At 39.1% G+C, this 16,142-nt stretch overlaps 1 protein-coding gene across 2 annotated transcripts in view; it reads left to right on the top strand.

Annotated features, from left to right (window-relative positions):
* cgnl1 (cingulin-like 1) overlaps positions 1-16,142 on the top strand; it is a 42,175-nt gene that overhangs the window by 24,301 nt on the left and 1,732 nt on the right. For both annotated transcript variants that reach the window (XM_088004310.1, XM_088004309.1), the window contains exons 9-18: positions 3,032-3,238; positions 3,331-3,435; positions 4,068-4,220; positions 5,258-5,428; positions 8,317-8,478; positions 9,413-9,502; positions 13,427-13,510; positions 13,659-13,783; positions 14,732-14,840; positions 15,416-15,579. In XM_088004310.1, coding sequence (XP_087860436.1) covers positions 3,032-3,238; positions 3,331-3,435; positions 4,068-4,220; positions 5,258-5,428; positions 8,317-8,478; positions 9,413-9,502; positions 13,427-13,510; positions 13,659-13,783; positions 14,732-14,840; positions 15,416-15,579 — 1,370 coding nt within the window. The remainder of the gene's footprint in view (positions 1-3,031; positions 3,239-3,330; positions 3,436-4,067; positions 4,221-5,257; positions 5,429-8,316; positions 8,479-9,412; positions 9,503-13,426; positions 13,511-13,658; positions 13,784-14,731; positions 14,841-15,415; positions 15,580-16,142) is intronic.

Genomic DNA, 16,142 nt, shown 5'->3' with positions numbered 1-16,142 from the left:
TTGATACTGATAAGTATTTCGTTTTTTGTTTTTTAAACATCTGAAATAATCCCAAATTGGTAACGTGATCTTTCCTCTTTTAACCACAATTTCCTCTTGAGCTGTTCAACTCCACGGACTTGTTTTTATTTATAAGCAGCTTTGAGGCACAGTGGTGAAACCTTAAACTGCTGCAGTGCCAGTCACTCAACAGGTTGTTGCTAGGCAACCAAAAAGTCAGTGAGTTGCTAGGTAACAAAAGAGTGATTGAATTAGTTGATTCTACTCATCTTGCTTAGCTGGCCGGGCAGCTAAAGCCTTTCCTCTGCCTATATCTCCCAGAATGCTGAGCGGTTCTGGATCAAAGTTTGGTTAAATTATTGAAAATTCAATCAGACATATTATCTATTGATATTGATCATGTCTATTGCGATATATATGTTTTTATAGATTTAGTGTCCAGTCCTACTTTCACAATGAGTCAGGCTTGATTTGCCTTAAAAAATTTAAAACTTCATTTTGTATTTTTCTCAGTTTATCTTTGTCTGATATTAAGATTAGTTTGATCATCTAAAATATTTAAGTTTGACAAAGAAACAAAAACATAAGTCTGAAAGGAGCAAATGCTTTTTGTAATGGTAACCTTGAAGGAAGTTGTTGGAACATAAAAATGACAGAAACTATATGCATGTCATACGAAGGCCTCATTTTGTTTCTGCCTAACATAAATTCTTATTTGATGATCCAAAGTCATGAAACTGATACATGTTGGGCCGGGGATGTTGTCACCTCTTTAAATCAAAGAAGCAGCGATGAGGGCGGCTCTGGAGCCACTGCTGGAACTGGTCTGACTGGCCTGGTCGCACTGAAGCAGGGAGGCGTCCGCCAACTTTTCTTCCTCTAGAATGTTTCCCTGCTCCTGCAGAACAAAAACAAGATGAACTGGCCATTGCTTCTTTTTTTTTAACACCTGTCACAGATAAGGAAATAAAGGAAAGCTGTCACGATAAGATGCTCTCACAGCAGCTGTAACTTTATCAGATTAGCTCAGATTTTGGATATAAAGTTTCATAAAGTGCAAGTTGCACAAAGACATTTTAGATAAAACACGTTAAATATAATTTAGCTGGAAGACTTTTGTGTGATTCACTATTTTCTAGCAATGTTGTTAGTCTTTTTGCTAATATAAAGTTGTGTCACCTGTTTAAGAACAGCTGACAGCAGAAGGCGTGTGTGTGTGTGTGCGTGTGTGTGTGCGTGTGCGTGTGCGTGTGCGTGTGCGTGTGCGCGTGCGCGTGCGTGTGTGTGTGTGTGTGTGTGTGTGTGTGTGTGCGTGTGCGTCCGTGTGCGTGTGTGTGTGTGTTCGGTCACACACACGTTCAGTGACGATCTGCATGAGCAGCACAACAAAGAGGAGCCTCCCTGTACACAAAGAAGGCCTCAAGCGCTAAAACATTTTACTCTGCAGAAGCTAATGTTGAAGGTGTGAAACGATAGCAATAGATTTTTACTGTTTTTATCTGTAGTTTTAGTTATGCAGGTGTGTACTAACCACGCTGAAATGACAGGGAGTTGTCAAACCAGTTATCTGACATTCCTCACCACAGAAAACAAACATTTGAAAGCTTGTTCCTCGGTGACGTCGATAAGGGAGTCATCTCTTTGTTTCACTTCTCTGATCTTTCTTTTTTTAACTTTAGCTACTGCCTTTTCCATAAATACGTACAGTTGCCTTTTATCCTTTAGTGGCCGTATTTTTACATATTTGAGGTCGTGTGTTACTGGTGAATCCACAATGGATACGATCTACAACAATTTAAGCATTCAAATTCAAATTATTACCGGTAGTCATGTAGTATGTAGATAAAAATATCTAAACATCTGATTGCTATTAGCAAGTAATAATCCTTCAACAAGGTCTTACATAATTGATATAGTTGATGTAAGTTTGTTGTCTTCTACCCATATATTTAAGTGTAATCCATAATCTATGATGGCTGTCCATGGCCTAGACCTCAACCATGAAACTTTGTGTGCTGTTCAGGTAAAGTGTGTATATTAGTATGTAAAAGTTTAATTTACTGTTGGAGAAAATCTGTGGTAAATTCCAACTTTTTGGGTAATTCTTGTTTTTAAAATGTTTATTTTACCCTAAGTCTGGACAGTAAAGCTGAAAAACTAATCAGGATATTAATTTCATATCAGTCAATATCAATAATTGTTTCTATGGATAATTATTGATTAGTTTACTGTTTTAAATGTCTTGAAATACTGTGACCTTTCCTGTTTTACCCATAGTTTTTACTCCACTCTGTTTATTTTGAAGCAGCTTTGAAGCTCTGTGGAGAAAAAATTAAACTGCTGCTGCGGCAGCTACTCAACAAGTTGTTGCTAGGTAACCAAAGAGTGAGTGAGTTGCTAGGTAACCAAAGAGTGAGTAGTTGATTCCACCAACCTGGCTTAGCTCGCTGTGAGAGATTCAACGAGAGGTTGAATATTCTATCAGACGTGTTATCTATTGATATTGATCATGTGTCTGTCCCACTATATGTTATTGATTTATTGTCCAGACTTTTTACCCTGGAGGAGAAAAAACAGATTAGATGAATCATTGAAAGCATAAAATGAGTGACGCAGCTGCCTAAACATCCAAATACAACTATTACCCAAGATGTTTCCATCTTTAAATGTACATTGCTTACTTTCCTGTCACAAGTTGTGTTTAGCACCTTTTAATCACAAGTACTTAGAGTTTATTAGCTGCCACATTGTCACCCTCTTCTGACTTTTAGTGGCTGTCAGTCATCAGGCAGCAATAAATCCTCACTTTGCAGCCTTCAGTCATGGCTTATTGTGAAGTGTGAGAGACTTACAGGAAGGCTCTGTCCTTCAGCGTCCCACCAGCTGCGGAGAGAAAGTGAGCTCGACAAATACCTTTTGTTACGAGGCATTTGAGTTGCTTCTTCATGCATCGTAGCTCTGCTTTCCGTCTGAGAGTCACACACTCATGATTCCTTTGAACTGAAGCGCCTTTCCTCTTCGCCTTCTGCAGAACAGCGCAGCAGCGATCCGAGAGAAGGCCGAGGTGGAGGCAGCCAAAGGACAAGCGGAGGGCCAGGCCGGGCGACTGAACCAGGAGATCGAGCGACTGCGCAGGCGGACGAACGAGCTGGAAAATGAGGTGGCTAAACTCAATAGGATCATCGACGAGGCCAAGCTGCTGGAGAGCAGACTGGGAGACAAAGCTGGCCGCCTGGAGGTGCGAAGACTCAATACAAGTCGAATCTGGTTTCTGATCTACCTATTCAGTAACTAATATAAATGTTTTAATGGTGTAACGTGCAAAAACAGAGAGAGAAAAGGCAGTTGGAAGAGTCTCTGGCTGAGATCAGGGAGCAGGAGGAGGAGATGTCTCGTGCCAACCGAATGTTGAACATCCGACTGGAAGATGTGCAGGTAAGAAGGCATTCACACCAGTCCTGCTTGGTCCACTTCAATCAAACTCTGGTTCGTTTGGAGAGTCCTCCTATGAACTCTGGGCTGCCTAAAAACTGACGTCTCGATTCAGTTAAAGTGATCTCTGGCGCAGTTTGAATGCACTTGCGGAGGCAAGCAAATCAGAAGCCACTACAAAAACAGGGCATTCTGGGTAAATACAACCTAAGCAAACACAAGAGTGTAGCGCTGGAGGGAGAAATAGATTGTAGACTTTTACCAAAGACAAAAAAGACATCCTACACTAAAATCTGAGGCCACTCCATTGTTGTCTTTTGTGAAGAAGGAAGTGGCACTCATGTCCTCTTCTGAGGTTTTTGTGTCATTTCCTTCTGTGGATCTTGGTGCAGCGCCACCACAGGCGAGGAGGGGAACAGGTTATTTAAAGAGTTTGGATCATTTGACACAATGGAGTGTGAAAGAGAACCAAACCAGATGAAAATGTTACAAGTGTTGCTGTTTTGGTCCCCAATCAAACGGAGTCAACTGAATTATCAGGTGTGAAAACACCCTAAGACTGGTGACACAGCTTGAGGTTTTAGGTAGATAAATGTCCAGTTCATCACTTTTCCTTTGACTTCTTTTACTTGTAGAAGAACCTGGCCAAACTAGACCTTGAGAACAAGGACCTGGAGGACCGGCTACAGGAGGAAAAGTCTCAGAAGGAGCAATTTAAAAACATGAAGAACAACATTGAAGACGAGAGACGTGTGCTGGACCGGACAGTGGAAAAACTGCAGAGGGAGGTGAGGGCACTTCAGGCTTTAATGAGAGCAGACATGCAAGCATGAGAAGGAGCTTATCTCACATGGTCAACCTCAGGTTGGCCGTCGTTAAACTTTTAGTCAAATGAAATTAAGATCCACGTTAGTTAATTGGACTTTTGTTCAAAAGATGGAGAAACGGTAAGTATACGAGGTACTTTAGGTCTTAATGGGAGGAGAAACTAAGATAATGGAAAATATTTAAACTATTCCAACAAAACACAGTTTTGTTTTTATTTTTTACCAAAAATTTGATACCCTTTGATACTTCCATATTCAAAATAGCATGTTTTTTAAGTAAGCATCACACTTACAATAATTTTATTTGATAGATTCACACAAAATAGTGAAGTGGAAGGGAGAAAAAAATTCTGTTTCAAATTTTTGGTGAATAAAAACGTATAAAATTGTTGTATTCAATACATCGTCAGACCACCTTTCTGGCGTTTGTCTCCGTCTGCTTTGAGCATCTATTTGGTTTGGTTTAGGACTCAAAATATTAATTGGAATAATCGATTGTTGAAATAATCGTCAGCTAATTAAGTAATTGATTAATTATTAACAGGAGTGTGCAGACTCAATAAAAACCACTTACTGAAAGAACAACACTATCAGAGCAAATGTTAAGCCGAAACGTTGCATATAAATTTTGCATCGAAGATAAAAACACATTTGTCTGTAAATATGTTTCACCCAAAACTTTTAAAGTAGCATAGCTTTAGCTTCACTTGGTCCAAATTCACTAAAGAAATTCATTTTAGGCAGTAAAATGTTTATTTTCTTGTTTAAGGAATTGAATTGTTGGTTCATTTGCATCTTTTAAGTGGTTGATTGAAAAATCTGCAAAAGGCGCCAGACTAATCAATGAATTGTTAGTTGCAGTTTGGTTGCAATGTCACAAAATGGAAAAACTAATCAAAAGGCATGAACAGTTTTGCAGAGCGTTGTAATTTCTCCACACATATTTAATTTCTCCACACTTTCTGCTGCTGCTTCCTCCTGCATCACCGGGCCTGCAGATGAGCGATATCGTCGAGGCGTCTCAGTCGTCCACTCGAGAGCTGCAGGAGCAGATCGATATTTATAAGGAGAAGAACCGGCGGGAGCTGGCAGAGCTGCAGCGGCACCTGAAGGAGAAAGGACAGGAGCTGGAGAAGCTGGTGCTGACCACCAGAAACCTGCAAGAGGAGGTAAAGCTGAAGGACGGTGCGATCCCTGCTTTTACGATAAGATGATGGTCAGATGTAGGTCATCATTAGTCAGACCGGCTCATGCAGAGCAGCTTCGCAATCTCTCCTCCTTCAACATCATGGCCTCTGTTAAGGCAGTGATGTCACCTTCTAGGTATTTCTGCCTCCCCCTGCCCTCTGCAGCCTCAAACATGGTCTTAAAGTGAACGGCTGGAGCACAGGCTGTTCTTTATGAATGCTTGACTCGACTTTTTCAGCTAAAAGAAAGACATTGTTCTCTCTTTTATATCCCACTGATTGTTAGATAAAGGTGAAAAACATAAAAGTTAACACATGACCTACGCGTTATTAACGGTCAGAAACTCTTTTCTAGTCAGCATTATGGAATGTGGAGAATGTTTTTTTTTTTTTTTTTTTTTTTTGTTGGAAACCGGATTAGATGAACGTTATTGTTTATGTTTAACATGAAGTACGGCTTTATTCACACACCAAACATTTACCGAGGGCCGAGCGGTTGACAGTTTTTATGGTTTTATGCCACACTGCAAAGTGAAGCCAGAACTGTGTGTAAAATTAATGTTTCAAATGCAAAACAAGTCATAACTTCTGTGTTATATAACCACTTGAAAAACATACAACTTTATTTTAAGTCTTACTTAAAGGTTTTATATTTCCTGCTGCAGTTTTTCCCATTTGTAAACATGCATTTGATGGGGCTTTTAAAGAGCTTTATGGGACGGAGAAAAACATTATTTACATGTTCTATGACTAACTTTGTAAACAAAACAATAAAAGCTCAGCTGGATGTCGTTTAAAGACGGAGGTTTTGCAGGTCCTGCAGTCATTTCAGGCTTTAAAGGCTTCATTGAACACAAAATGTTCTGGCTTTGCAGATTTCCTCAGTGTTTTCTTCTTCCAGTTGCACATTCTGCTGTAAAAGCAGACCGCCACCACTCCCTTTCTGACTGCTCCAGATTTTTCTCAGATGAGGTTTCATCTGCATAGAGTGCAAAGAGCAAATGGGTCAGTGTGCATGTTCTTCCTGCCTGCATCCCTGCTGATGAATCTTTGTTCAGCTGGCGTTCAGGAAGAGGAGGATGTCTGTCCGAGCAGATCGCTGTGCTGGCTCGTTCACATCCTCCTCCACTGCTGAGGAGCCGATGACTGGTCCAGTCTGGATGAGCTGATTTCAGATGTTCGTCTAGTTTACTCCTACATTTACCAGGCAGGTCATCACTAAAACTGTCAGAAACACTGCAGGTTTAGGACGATGAATGGAGATTTAAGAGTAAAAACTGATCATTTTTGGAGTTATCTTGATATGTGCATGGAACAAAACGTATAATAACCTGTAAAAATGTTGGGGTAAATGATGAATTTCTCTTGGGCAGCAAGCAGTGGGGTTGGGGCTTTTTACTGCTGAAGGAAAATGATAATTAGGTCTTATGGATTTAATGGTCACACAGGGGAGCCTTGAAATTATTCCACTGAAGTTTAAATGATTGTTTATTGTAGCAACTGTCTGAAAAATCCCAACGGTTTCTGAAAGGAGAGACGTTGCGCTTTCCAGCCAATATCGGGTTATTACGGTAATTTAACCCCGCCTAACGGGGAGTGAAATTAATCTGATAAGACTCTTTTAATAGACGGTAAATTGCTAAAATAACTTGCTAGATATTGAAAGTTCCAGTTGTTATGGATAAATGTGCAACTATATATTTACTCACAGGACATTTAAAGAACTGCAAACAATTAAAATAAGCAAAAAATATCCAGGCAGAGATTTGAAACTTAGGACTCAGGTTAAAGACAATAATCCTGGTGTTGGTCAGAGCTTTGGCGGCAGCATGTTGGATGAGCTGCCTCTTATTTTCATTTTGTTTTGTTGCAGAAATCCAGTAAATGTATTTAAGCTCACAGGAGGAAGATTTATGGTAACACTTTATTTGAAGGGGGTTGAATAAGACTGACATAACACTGTCATAAACATGTCATGAACATGAATAAGCCTTCATGAATATTTATGACTGTTGTCATAAAGCGTCATTCGGTAAATTATGACACTTTTAATACAAAGTTGACATTATTCAAAATGTCTTTGTTATGACAACTTGACATTAACCAGGAAATCATTACTGATATACATTTGTTATAAAAGTGTTACTGATTGCACTTTAAAAATTAGGTAACTTTATGTTATTAAAGGTAAAGTTTAAACAGTAATGATTTCTTGGTTAATGTCAAGTTGTCATAACAAAGACATTTTGAATAATGTCAACTTTGTATTAAAAGTGTCATAATTTACCGAATGACGCTTTATGACAACAGTCATAAATATTCATGAAGACTTATTCATGTTCATGACACGTGTTATGTTTATGAAAGTGTCATGTCAGTCTTATTCACCCCCCTTCAAATAAAGTGTTACCAGATTTATTAATAAACTTTGTGGATTTTTAAGGATGTGGCCATAATTACACCCACTGACCAAAAATAACAACTTCAGAGACAGAAATAGGAGTTATTCTTTCACTCTGAGATTTTCTGAGTATTTTCCAGAAGTGATGGTCAGTTGGTGACACAACAGTATAAAGTTGCGAGTCATCACTGTGTCATAATGCATGAAATCTTTAATAAAATGAGGGAGTGTTGAAGCAACCCTGAGGAACTCCACCTGTGATCTTTGCACAGATAATCTCACTGAATCTTTTTTAAATTTTATCTTTTAAACGAACAGGTAATTCTGCTACCTTTGAATTAGCTAGTGAACGCTGTCTGGGCGTTTCGTGTAAATCACTAGCTGCTGCTAATGAACGTTAAGATGAAGTCACTGTTCTGTAGCTGTGGTCCGATTGGACATCTGGAACAATCTTTATTTCTGTTTCCAGTTGTCTCTGCGGGAGGACGAGCTGCGACGTTGTAAGACGGAAAGAGACGAAGCTGTTCTCAAGGAGCAGACGCTGGAGAGAAAGGTTCATGATCTGGAGATGGAGGCTGAGAAAAACAAGCAGACCAAGGATGACAAGTCCAGACAGATGAAGCTGATGGAGGTAATGATCTGCAACCTTTACAACCCAAAGAGACGGTTTTACCCTCAGTCCAGCTAAACAACATTCATTTAGAACCTAAAAAAAGAAAATGACTAAAAAAAGGCAACAAAAAAAAATGGATAACAGCTACTTTTAGAGTCATCTTGTTGTAGTTCAATGTAAATATCCCTTGAAAAAACTGGAATAGCTTCTAAAACATGCATTTATTACAATAGAATAGAATATATTTTATTTATCCCCAAGTTAAATTACTAATTTATTGGCAAGCTGCTCCATCTGAGGTGTTAAATATTAATAATGTAGATATAGTCATTACAGATAAAGTTGAGAAAAATCGACTGCACATGCAAATATGTTAATCTAAAAATAATCTATGATACATGCAGTGCTGCAAAAAATGAAGAAACCATTTAAAATGATCAGTTTCTCTGATTTTACTCTCTATAGGTAAATGTTTGAGTAAAATGAACATTGTTCTTTTTTTCTAAGAACTACTGACAGCATCTCTGAAATTACAAGCAAAAATTTAGCATTTATTTGAAGAAAATAATGAAAAAGATGCAGAGCTTTCAGATCTTAAATAATGCAAAGAAAATAAGTTTATATTCATTTAGAAACAACGATGCTAATGAAAGAGTTGAGAAATCAATATTAGGTGGAGAAACCAATGGGGTTCAGAGCAACCAATGGGGTTCAGAGCAGTGGCCTGTGTTTATATGCTTTTAAAAACATTATTTAGTGCGTTTGTCAGGTTTTTATCCGCTGGGTAAAACACAGGTTGCAGACTCCTGCTCTATATCATTTAATTTCTACCTGTGAACTTTACGCCGTGTTATTTCTTTGCAATCTCTGAGATCAACCGCTGTGACTGACGAAGGTTTTCAGCGAGAACGTCACAAACTCACAGCGCAGATGCATCGTCTCTCATTTTCAGAACAGGATTGCTCAGCTGGAGCTGGACCTGGAGGAGGAGCGTCAAAGTGGAGACCAGCTGATGGACAGGATAGACCGAGGGAGGGAGCAGGTACACACACACACACACACACACACACACACACACACACTCATTATCAGTGCTCACCTGTCTCAGGGAGACGTTGTCCGTCTTCACTGAGACGTGTCGCTGTTCCATCTCTGTCTGTAAATGATCTCCTGTTGCTTTGTCCTCCACTTCTAACATCATTATTTCAGCCACTAAGAAAACTTCACGTGTCCCCAATATGTCCTCAGTGAGTCTGTCTCTCACCTGTCTGCGTCTCCATGTCCACAACCCACCGTTCATAGTTTCTGCTTGAGGTTCTGCAGGTTTTTCGCTCTGTAAGTTGATCTTTTATAATCGGTCATGTTGGAGTCCGGCCAGCCAGCTCCGGTTTTCATGCATCCGTCACAAAAAGGCCCTTCTTACTGCGGCGCCTGAGCCAGAATACTAAAGCTGCCAAACTTCTCAGGTTTTCAGGTTGCAGAGTTCAGTTGGAAATGGCACCGAGAAACATCAGTCTGAGAACAAGCAGGTTGTTAAGAAGCTCTCCGCTGCTCCTTCCTTTATGATGAAGCTGCTGACGGAGGCGCTGCAGAGTTTGGTTTAGACGAAGTGAACACGCTTTCAGCGTGTCTCCTTAGAGGAATTTGTACCTGGAGATTTTTATTATGTTGCTTTTATTAAAGCTGCCGTATGTACATTTTAGTTAAAACTGTCACTGTAAAGTTTGAGACAGATAATCTGTAAAAAGGTCGATGTCCATCACCTCCTCCCTGAGCTACTATCGCTGTCTGAAGAAATGCACCGTCAGAAACAACCAATCAGAGCCAGGAGGAGGGTCTTGGTGCTGGCAATTAGCCTCATGTACTCACTGCTAAATGTGCTAACGGTGGAGGAACAACAGGAAAACCACCAGCAACTATGCCAGCTGCAGCGTAGCACAGAGCAGAGGCAGGAAGCTGGAGGGGAGACGAACAGCGCCACCTGTAGGGTGATTGACAGCGCTAAGACCCGCCTCCTGGCTCTGATTGGCTGTTTCTAGTTGGCACTGGGAGAAGAAAGAGCAGCTTGATTTTGTTACTGTCATGACATGCCGACAGTTTCAGCTAATATGTAAAGAAATGTTTTTATAAAAGTTACTGCAGCTGTAAGAAACAGTGTTTTTATAAAAACGTGGACGTTTTATTTGGGGTTTCTTGCCGTAAATAACTGAAGTTCAGCGATTTAGCGTTGTCACATACTCCTCTCGGTGTGAATTCAAAAGTTGTGACCGAGTCATAAATAAAAAACAGAGGAAAGTGGCAGAGCGGAGTCTTAAAACGTTGCTCTCCCTGATGAGGAAAGGTCCTGGCACAGAGAAGAGAGTGGCATTGTGACAAAGTGCCACTGGTTCAGCATGAGGCTGAGGTCTGTAGTCAAGGCAACGCCCGAGCTTTGTGCAGCCTGAGTGCTGCTGGTGTGTGTGTGTGTGCTCTAATGTCTGGAGGGGGGCTGCAGCGCAGGCAGCAGGACGAACACCTGCGTCTCTCCTGGCACCAGGTGCTCCTCTCCTGTCTAAATGAGAGTAATCTCCTCTCTCCTCTCCTGCCGTCTCTCACAAAGCAGATTAGTTTCACTGCATGTTCCAGTCTGCTGATTCAGCTCCCTCCAGCACCACGCTGGCTGCACCAGTTATGGGGCCCATCGTTCATCAGAGCAGCCCACTGTCACCCGCTAATTGGCATAAAATATCACCGATTCTCCACAGAAACAGCCATCACCGCCGTATTGATCACTTCTCACTCCCCCTGCTGCCACTGAGCAGTCAGGCTCTCTCACCTTTCTGGGCTGGTCGACTTAAAACTGATGGGTGTTACTAGATTAATAGCTGAGGCCTCCTCTGGTATATTTAACCTCACTGCTGTGCTATTTTTATGCCATTACACTCAGTGATTTTTATGCATTCGAATGAGATGACTTGAAAATGTAATGTTGCTTTTAAACACAGACACTTCACAATGGAATCCATCATTCCCATTTTGTTTTGGATTTATTGTCTATTTATCTGATTAAAGAGCATATCTTGATTTATAATCTGACAAATTGTTATTTAAACTTTGAATCAATACAGAATTTTTTTTTATTTTTTTTAAAGAATTTTTTCCTTAACAATGAATCTTGAAAAAATATTTGGTGGATTTACTTTATTTTTATTATTATTATCATTTTTTAGGATTTGCTCTGAGCAGAGTAGAAATAACAATTTGGTTTAAAATAAATCAGTTCAGAAACAAAATGATTGGTTGGCAATCTAAAACCCTTCATTTGATTTAAAAAACCTCAGTTGTTCTTTTTCATGTGAATCTATTGCATAAAAATGAACGAGGAGCTTTTGAGAGATGAGAGAATAATTATTATTCTTCATCATTTTTGCAGCCATACTATTTTTCTGTAAAAAGGGAAAACAAAAATAAAAAATAAGTATCTGCTTTTGCAGCGAATTTCACATATTTACCAACTTAAGCTTTTTGTTTCTTTTCTGGGCAAAATCACAATTATTTTAAATGTATGTCTTTCCATGTAATATTCCTCCAAATAACATGCTGAGAAAATATTCAAATTAAAAGTTGTCATAATGTTAAATTGAAAAAACGTTTTTATTTTCTAACAAGTTAAGATGACAAATTTCTAAAGTTGGATTTTAAAGTTTTTTGCAGCTGAAAAACTTAAAGTTAACCTTACAGATAAAGCAAACTCTAAATTTTAATCAATTTCTGTTATTTTTTTTACAGGATTGCTTGGTATGGAGCCCCCTAGGGGACATGAGAAAAACTTTCTTTTGCGTCATCATGCAAACGTTTTACGTTCCCTCGCAATAAATTAGCAAATGTTTGTTTAAAGTTTCTGGGTAATTAGTTTCCACTGCAGCTGCATTACATGTTGCAAATTTATTGTGACTTCAGTTCCTTTGTACACATAATAAATATAACAAATAACTGTTTGTTTTGTATTAAATATTGCCTGGTTATGTAAGTACCATAAGTCCACGCTCTTTGTGCCACGATATGTTTTATGTAACTTTTCAGATGCCATTTAGACGTTTTGGATCTGTAACGTTAATATTGTTAAATAACAAGTGTAGCCAGATGCATTTTAAAGAACCGTGTTGTTTAGATTAATAAACTACTCACTATCTATAGTCTGGATTAACAACAATCCCAAGCAGAAAGCGTTTTTGTTTATAGCAGGATTTCCTGGTTTCATGCAGTCAAAGATTCTGGTATTACTCCATCTGAAAGGTAAAAACTTGTAAAAATCAACTATTTTTTCATATTGATTCAAACTTAAATTACATTTAATTTGCCACATTATAAATCTGAATACGCTCTTTATTCGTTTTGTGTTTTTAAAGGTGCTTTGAGAGAATCCACAGGTAGATGGGCCGATATCTTGCATCAGGTTTTTAACTTGTTAGTCTGGGTGTGGTTCAGCCTCCAAACAAACCACTGAAACTCCTGGCTGCTTTTTCATATTATAACAGGATTAATAACACTGATTAAAAGTATTCTTCAATGAACCTGCAATTTGTGTAAAATTATTTTGAAATCTAAACTTCATCAGACACCAGAATGAACCTTTACTGCTCTGTTTTTATTAAAGAGCAAACTCAGTAAAGCTCGACTAAAAAGGCCATAAAAATCTTTAACTTTGAGTATTTGTTTTAATATGTGTTGCATTAGCATCTGTGATCTGCATTTTGTAAAAGGAAGCCACTCTTGTTTCTCTGAGAGCTGGCACAATAGTCGACACGAGTGTTGGAATGCAGTCGAGGAGGAAAATCCAGCTCACCAATTAGGCAGAACATTTGTAGCGTTAGCGCCTCCATTGTTCAGCGCTCTGACTCGGCGGCTGCCACGGCGGTTTGGTTGAGACGGAGCGTGAGGATAATTGTTGTGGGACTGCAGTGATGACGGTGTCTGGACTTGACAGGTGGAGCAGATGAGGAATGAACTCCTGCAGGAGAGGTCTAGCAGACAGGACCTGGAGTGTGACAAGTTGGCTCTGGAGAGACAGGTACACTCTCCTGGCTAGACGGCAACCCAGCCACAATCACCTCATTCATTTTCTCATCACATTCATGTTGATGTTGTCCATCGTCACTGCTTGTTCAGCGTCTGGGGGAGGATTGGGGAGCTGCTCACTGGTTTTGTGTCGTTCTTAGAATAAGGATCTGAAGTCCAGAGTGGCTCACCTCGAAGGCTCTCACCAGTCCAACAAGGGCAGCCTGGTGAACGAGCTGGAGGCTCGAGTCCAAGAGCTGGAGGAGAAGCTGGAGGAAGAGGAGCGGTGAGGAAAAGGAGTGACTCTAATAACTAGCTACAAACAGACTGATGTAATGAGTGCAAGACGAGGTGTTTACTCCGTATCTAATGCGGATGATGGTTGTTTTATAACACACCTGTTTGGAGTTGAAGCATAATCGATAGGCCTGTCACAATAAACAATAAATCAATTAATCACATGATATAGATATATATATATATATATATATATATATATATATATATATATATATATATATATATATATATATATATATATATATAAACCATTTTCATTTGCTTGATTTATCATTTTTCTCTTTTACCAAAAACCGAATGATGAAAGTTTACAGCGAAATAAAGAAACCGTCTTTCTTTTTCTGGAAGATAATTTTGTTTACAAAGACGTCATGATTTATTTTATTTGTTTCTGTTGTTTTCTTTACTTTGATATTTAAAATGTCTTCTAGTTCCAGTGTCTAAATGTTCATTAGAATTTAGTTTATTGATATTTGAGAACATCTTCATGCCTCATTCATTTTCTCATCGACTAAAAAGGCCATAAAAATCTTTAACTTTGAGTCTTTTATTATGTGTTGCATTAGCATCTGTGTTCTGCATTTTGTAAAATGAAGCCACTCTTGTTTCTCTGAGAGCTGGCACAATAGTCGACACAAGTGTTGACTATTTTTTTTTATCCATTATTACTATTATATTACTTGAAAATGTTCTCAAAACAACAATTTTATTATCGTTTATCGCAAAAAGTTCTGGGACAATTTATCGTCCAAAAATAGTAATCGTGACGGGACTAATAACCGATTAAGAATTTAACAATGCCATTTGTTTCAATTGTTGATTCTATGTTGCATGACTTTATGTTTTTATGATGTGAAGCACTTTGAATGCCTTGTTGCTGAAATGTGCTATACTGATTGACTGATTGATTGATTGATTGATTGATTGGTTATAGGGAGAAGTCCAACCTGTCGCTGGCCAACCGCAGGCTGGAGAGGAGAGTGAAAGAGATGATGATGCAAATCGAAGAGGAGCATCACACGATGCAGGATCAGAAGGACCAAGTACGTAGCACACAGGCAGTAATAATGTCATAACTAATTATTATTTTAGCAGTAGGTTCATCCAGGGGTGTTCAAAGTGTGGCTCGGGGGCCATTTGTGGCCTTTGGAGTAGTTTTGGGTGGCCACTGGACACTGGAGTACGGTTTAGGCCGTAATCCAGCAAAACTTTTTTTTTTGTCAGATTTCCAATAATAAATTTATATCTGATATAATAAATTTAAGGTACATTTAAATGTCAGTAAGTACGGCCACAAATCTCTTAATCACATCCAGTAAAACACAGTTAACGGTTTTCAAAGACAGTTCTCAACTTTTTCAAAGTTTCTCTTCCTTCATATCTGAGTGTAAGATAAGAAATGACTGAATTTGCTTTCATTGCTTCATTAAAGCCTTTATTTCCCCACCTTATTTTTATTCCCTTTTATTTAGTTTTTTTGTTTCAGCCCTCATAAGATCCATATTTAAGTTTTCCTCTTGAATAACGACGGTGAGGTCAGATCTTTGTCTGCTGAACTTCCTGCCACCATTTTAAGCTCAGGACGTGATTTTTTTTTCTTCTTCTTCGCCTCTTGCAGCTGAATCTGCGTCTGAAGGCTTTGAAGCGGCAGATGGACGAGGCGGAGGAGACGATCGACCGGCTGGAGCACGACAAGAAGAAGCTGCACAGAGAGCTGGATGAGCAGCAGGAAGCCAACGAGCAGCTCAACAGTCAACTAAAAGCTCTGCGCAGCGAGATGAGGTGAAGCGACACAGATCCGTTCGGACCAACCACAGCAGGGCTTTTATTTGGATGTTATATGAAAAGAACTTCTCTCCATAATTACAAATGGACGCCCATTAAAGCATGAATCCAGCAGCTCCACACATTTAGAGACAGAAATCTGTTCATAGTTTGTCAGCTGTATTTATATCAGGTCTTTGACTGGGCCATTTCTTCAATCTAAGCTGTTCCACCCATTTCTGGTTTTTGTTCTACTGGAAAGTGAACATCCAACCCAGATTCAAGCTTTTTCAGGGACTAATCATCTGAAATCTTTCTATTACAAAAAGAAAAACATCCCACAGGATGATGTAGCCACCACCGTGTTTCACTGAGTGGATGGTGTATTCAGGAGGGTGTTTTTCTCCACATGTAGCCTTTCTGCATGTTGATGTAAGGGCTCAGCAATTACGTGTGATTAATTGATTATTGAAATATTTATCAACTAATTTAGTAATCGATTAATTGTTAACTGGACTATATAGACTGAAAAGTGTCCACTTTCTGATAGAACAACATATTCGGAGCTGTAATTAAGCCAA

The sequence above is a fragment of the Poecilia mexicana genome, unplaced genomic scaffold, assembly GCF_051168715.1.
Source record: "Poecilia mexicana isolate PSO_F unplaced genomic scaffold, ASM5116871v1 scaffold_3, whole genome shotgun sequence".
Classification (NCBI taxonomy): Eukaryota; Metazoa; Chordata; class Actinopteri; order Cyprinodontiformes; family Poeciliidae; genus Poecilia; species Poecilia mexicana.
This window is presented reverse-complemented; position numbering and strand designations above follow the sequence as displayed.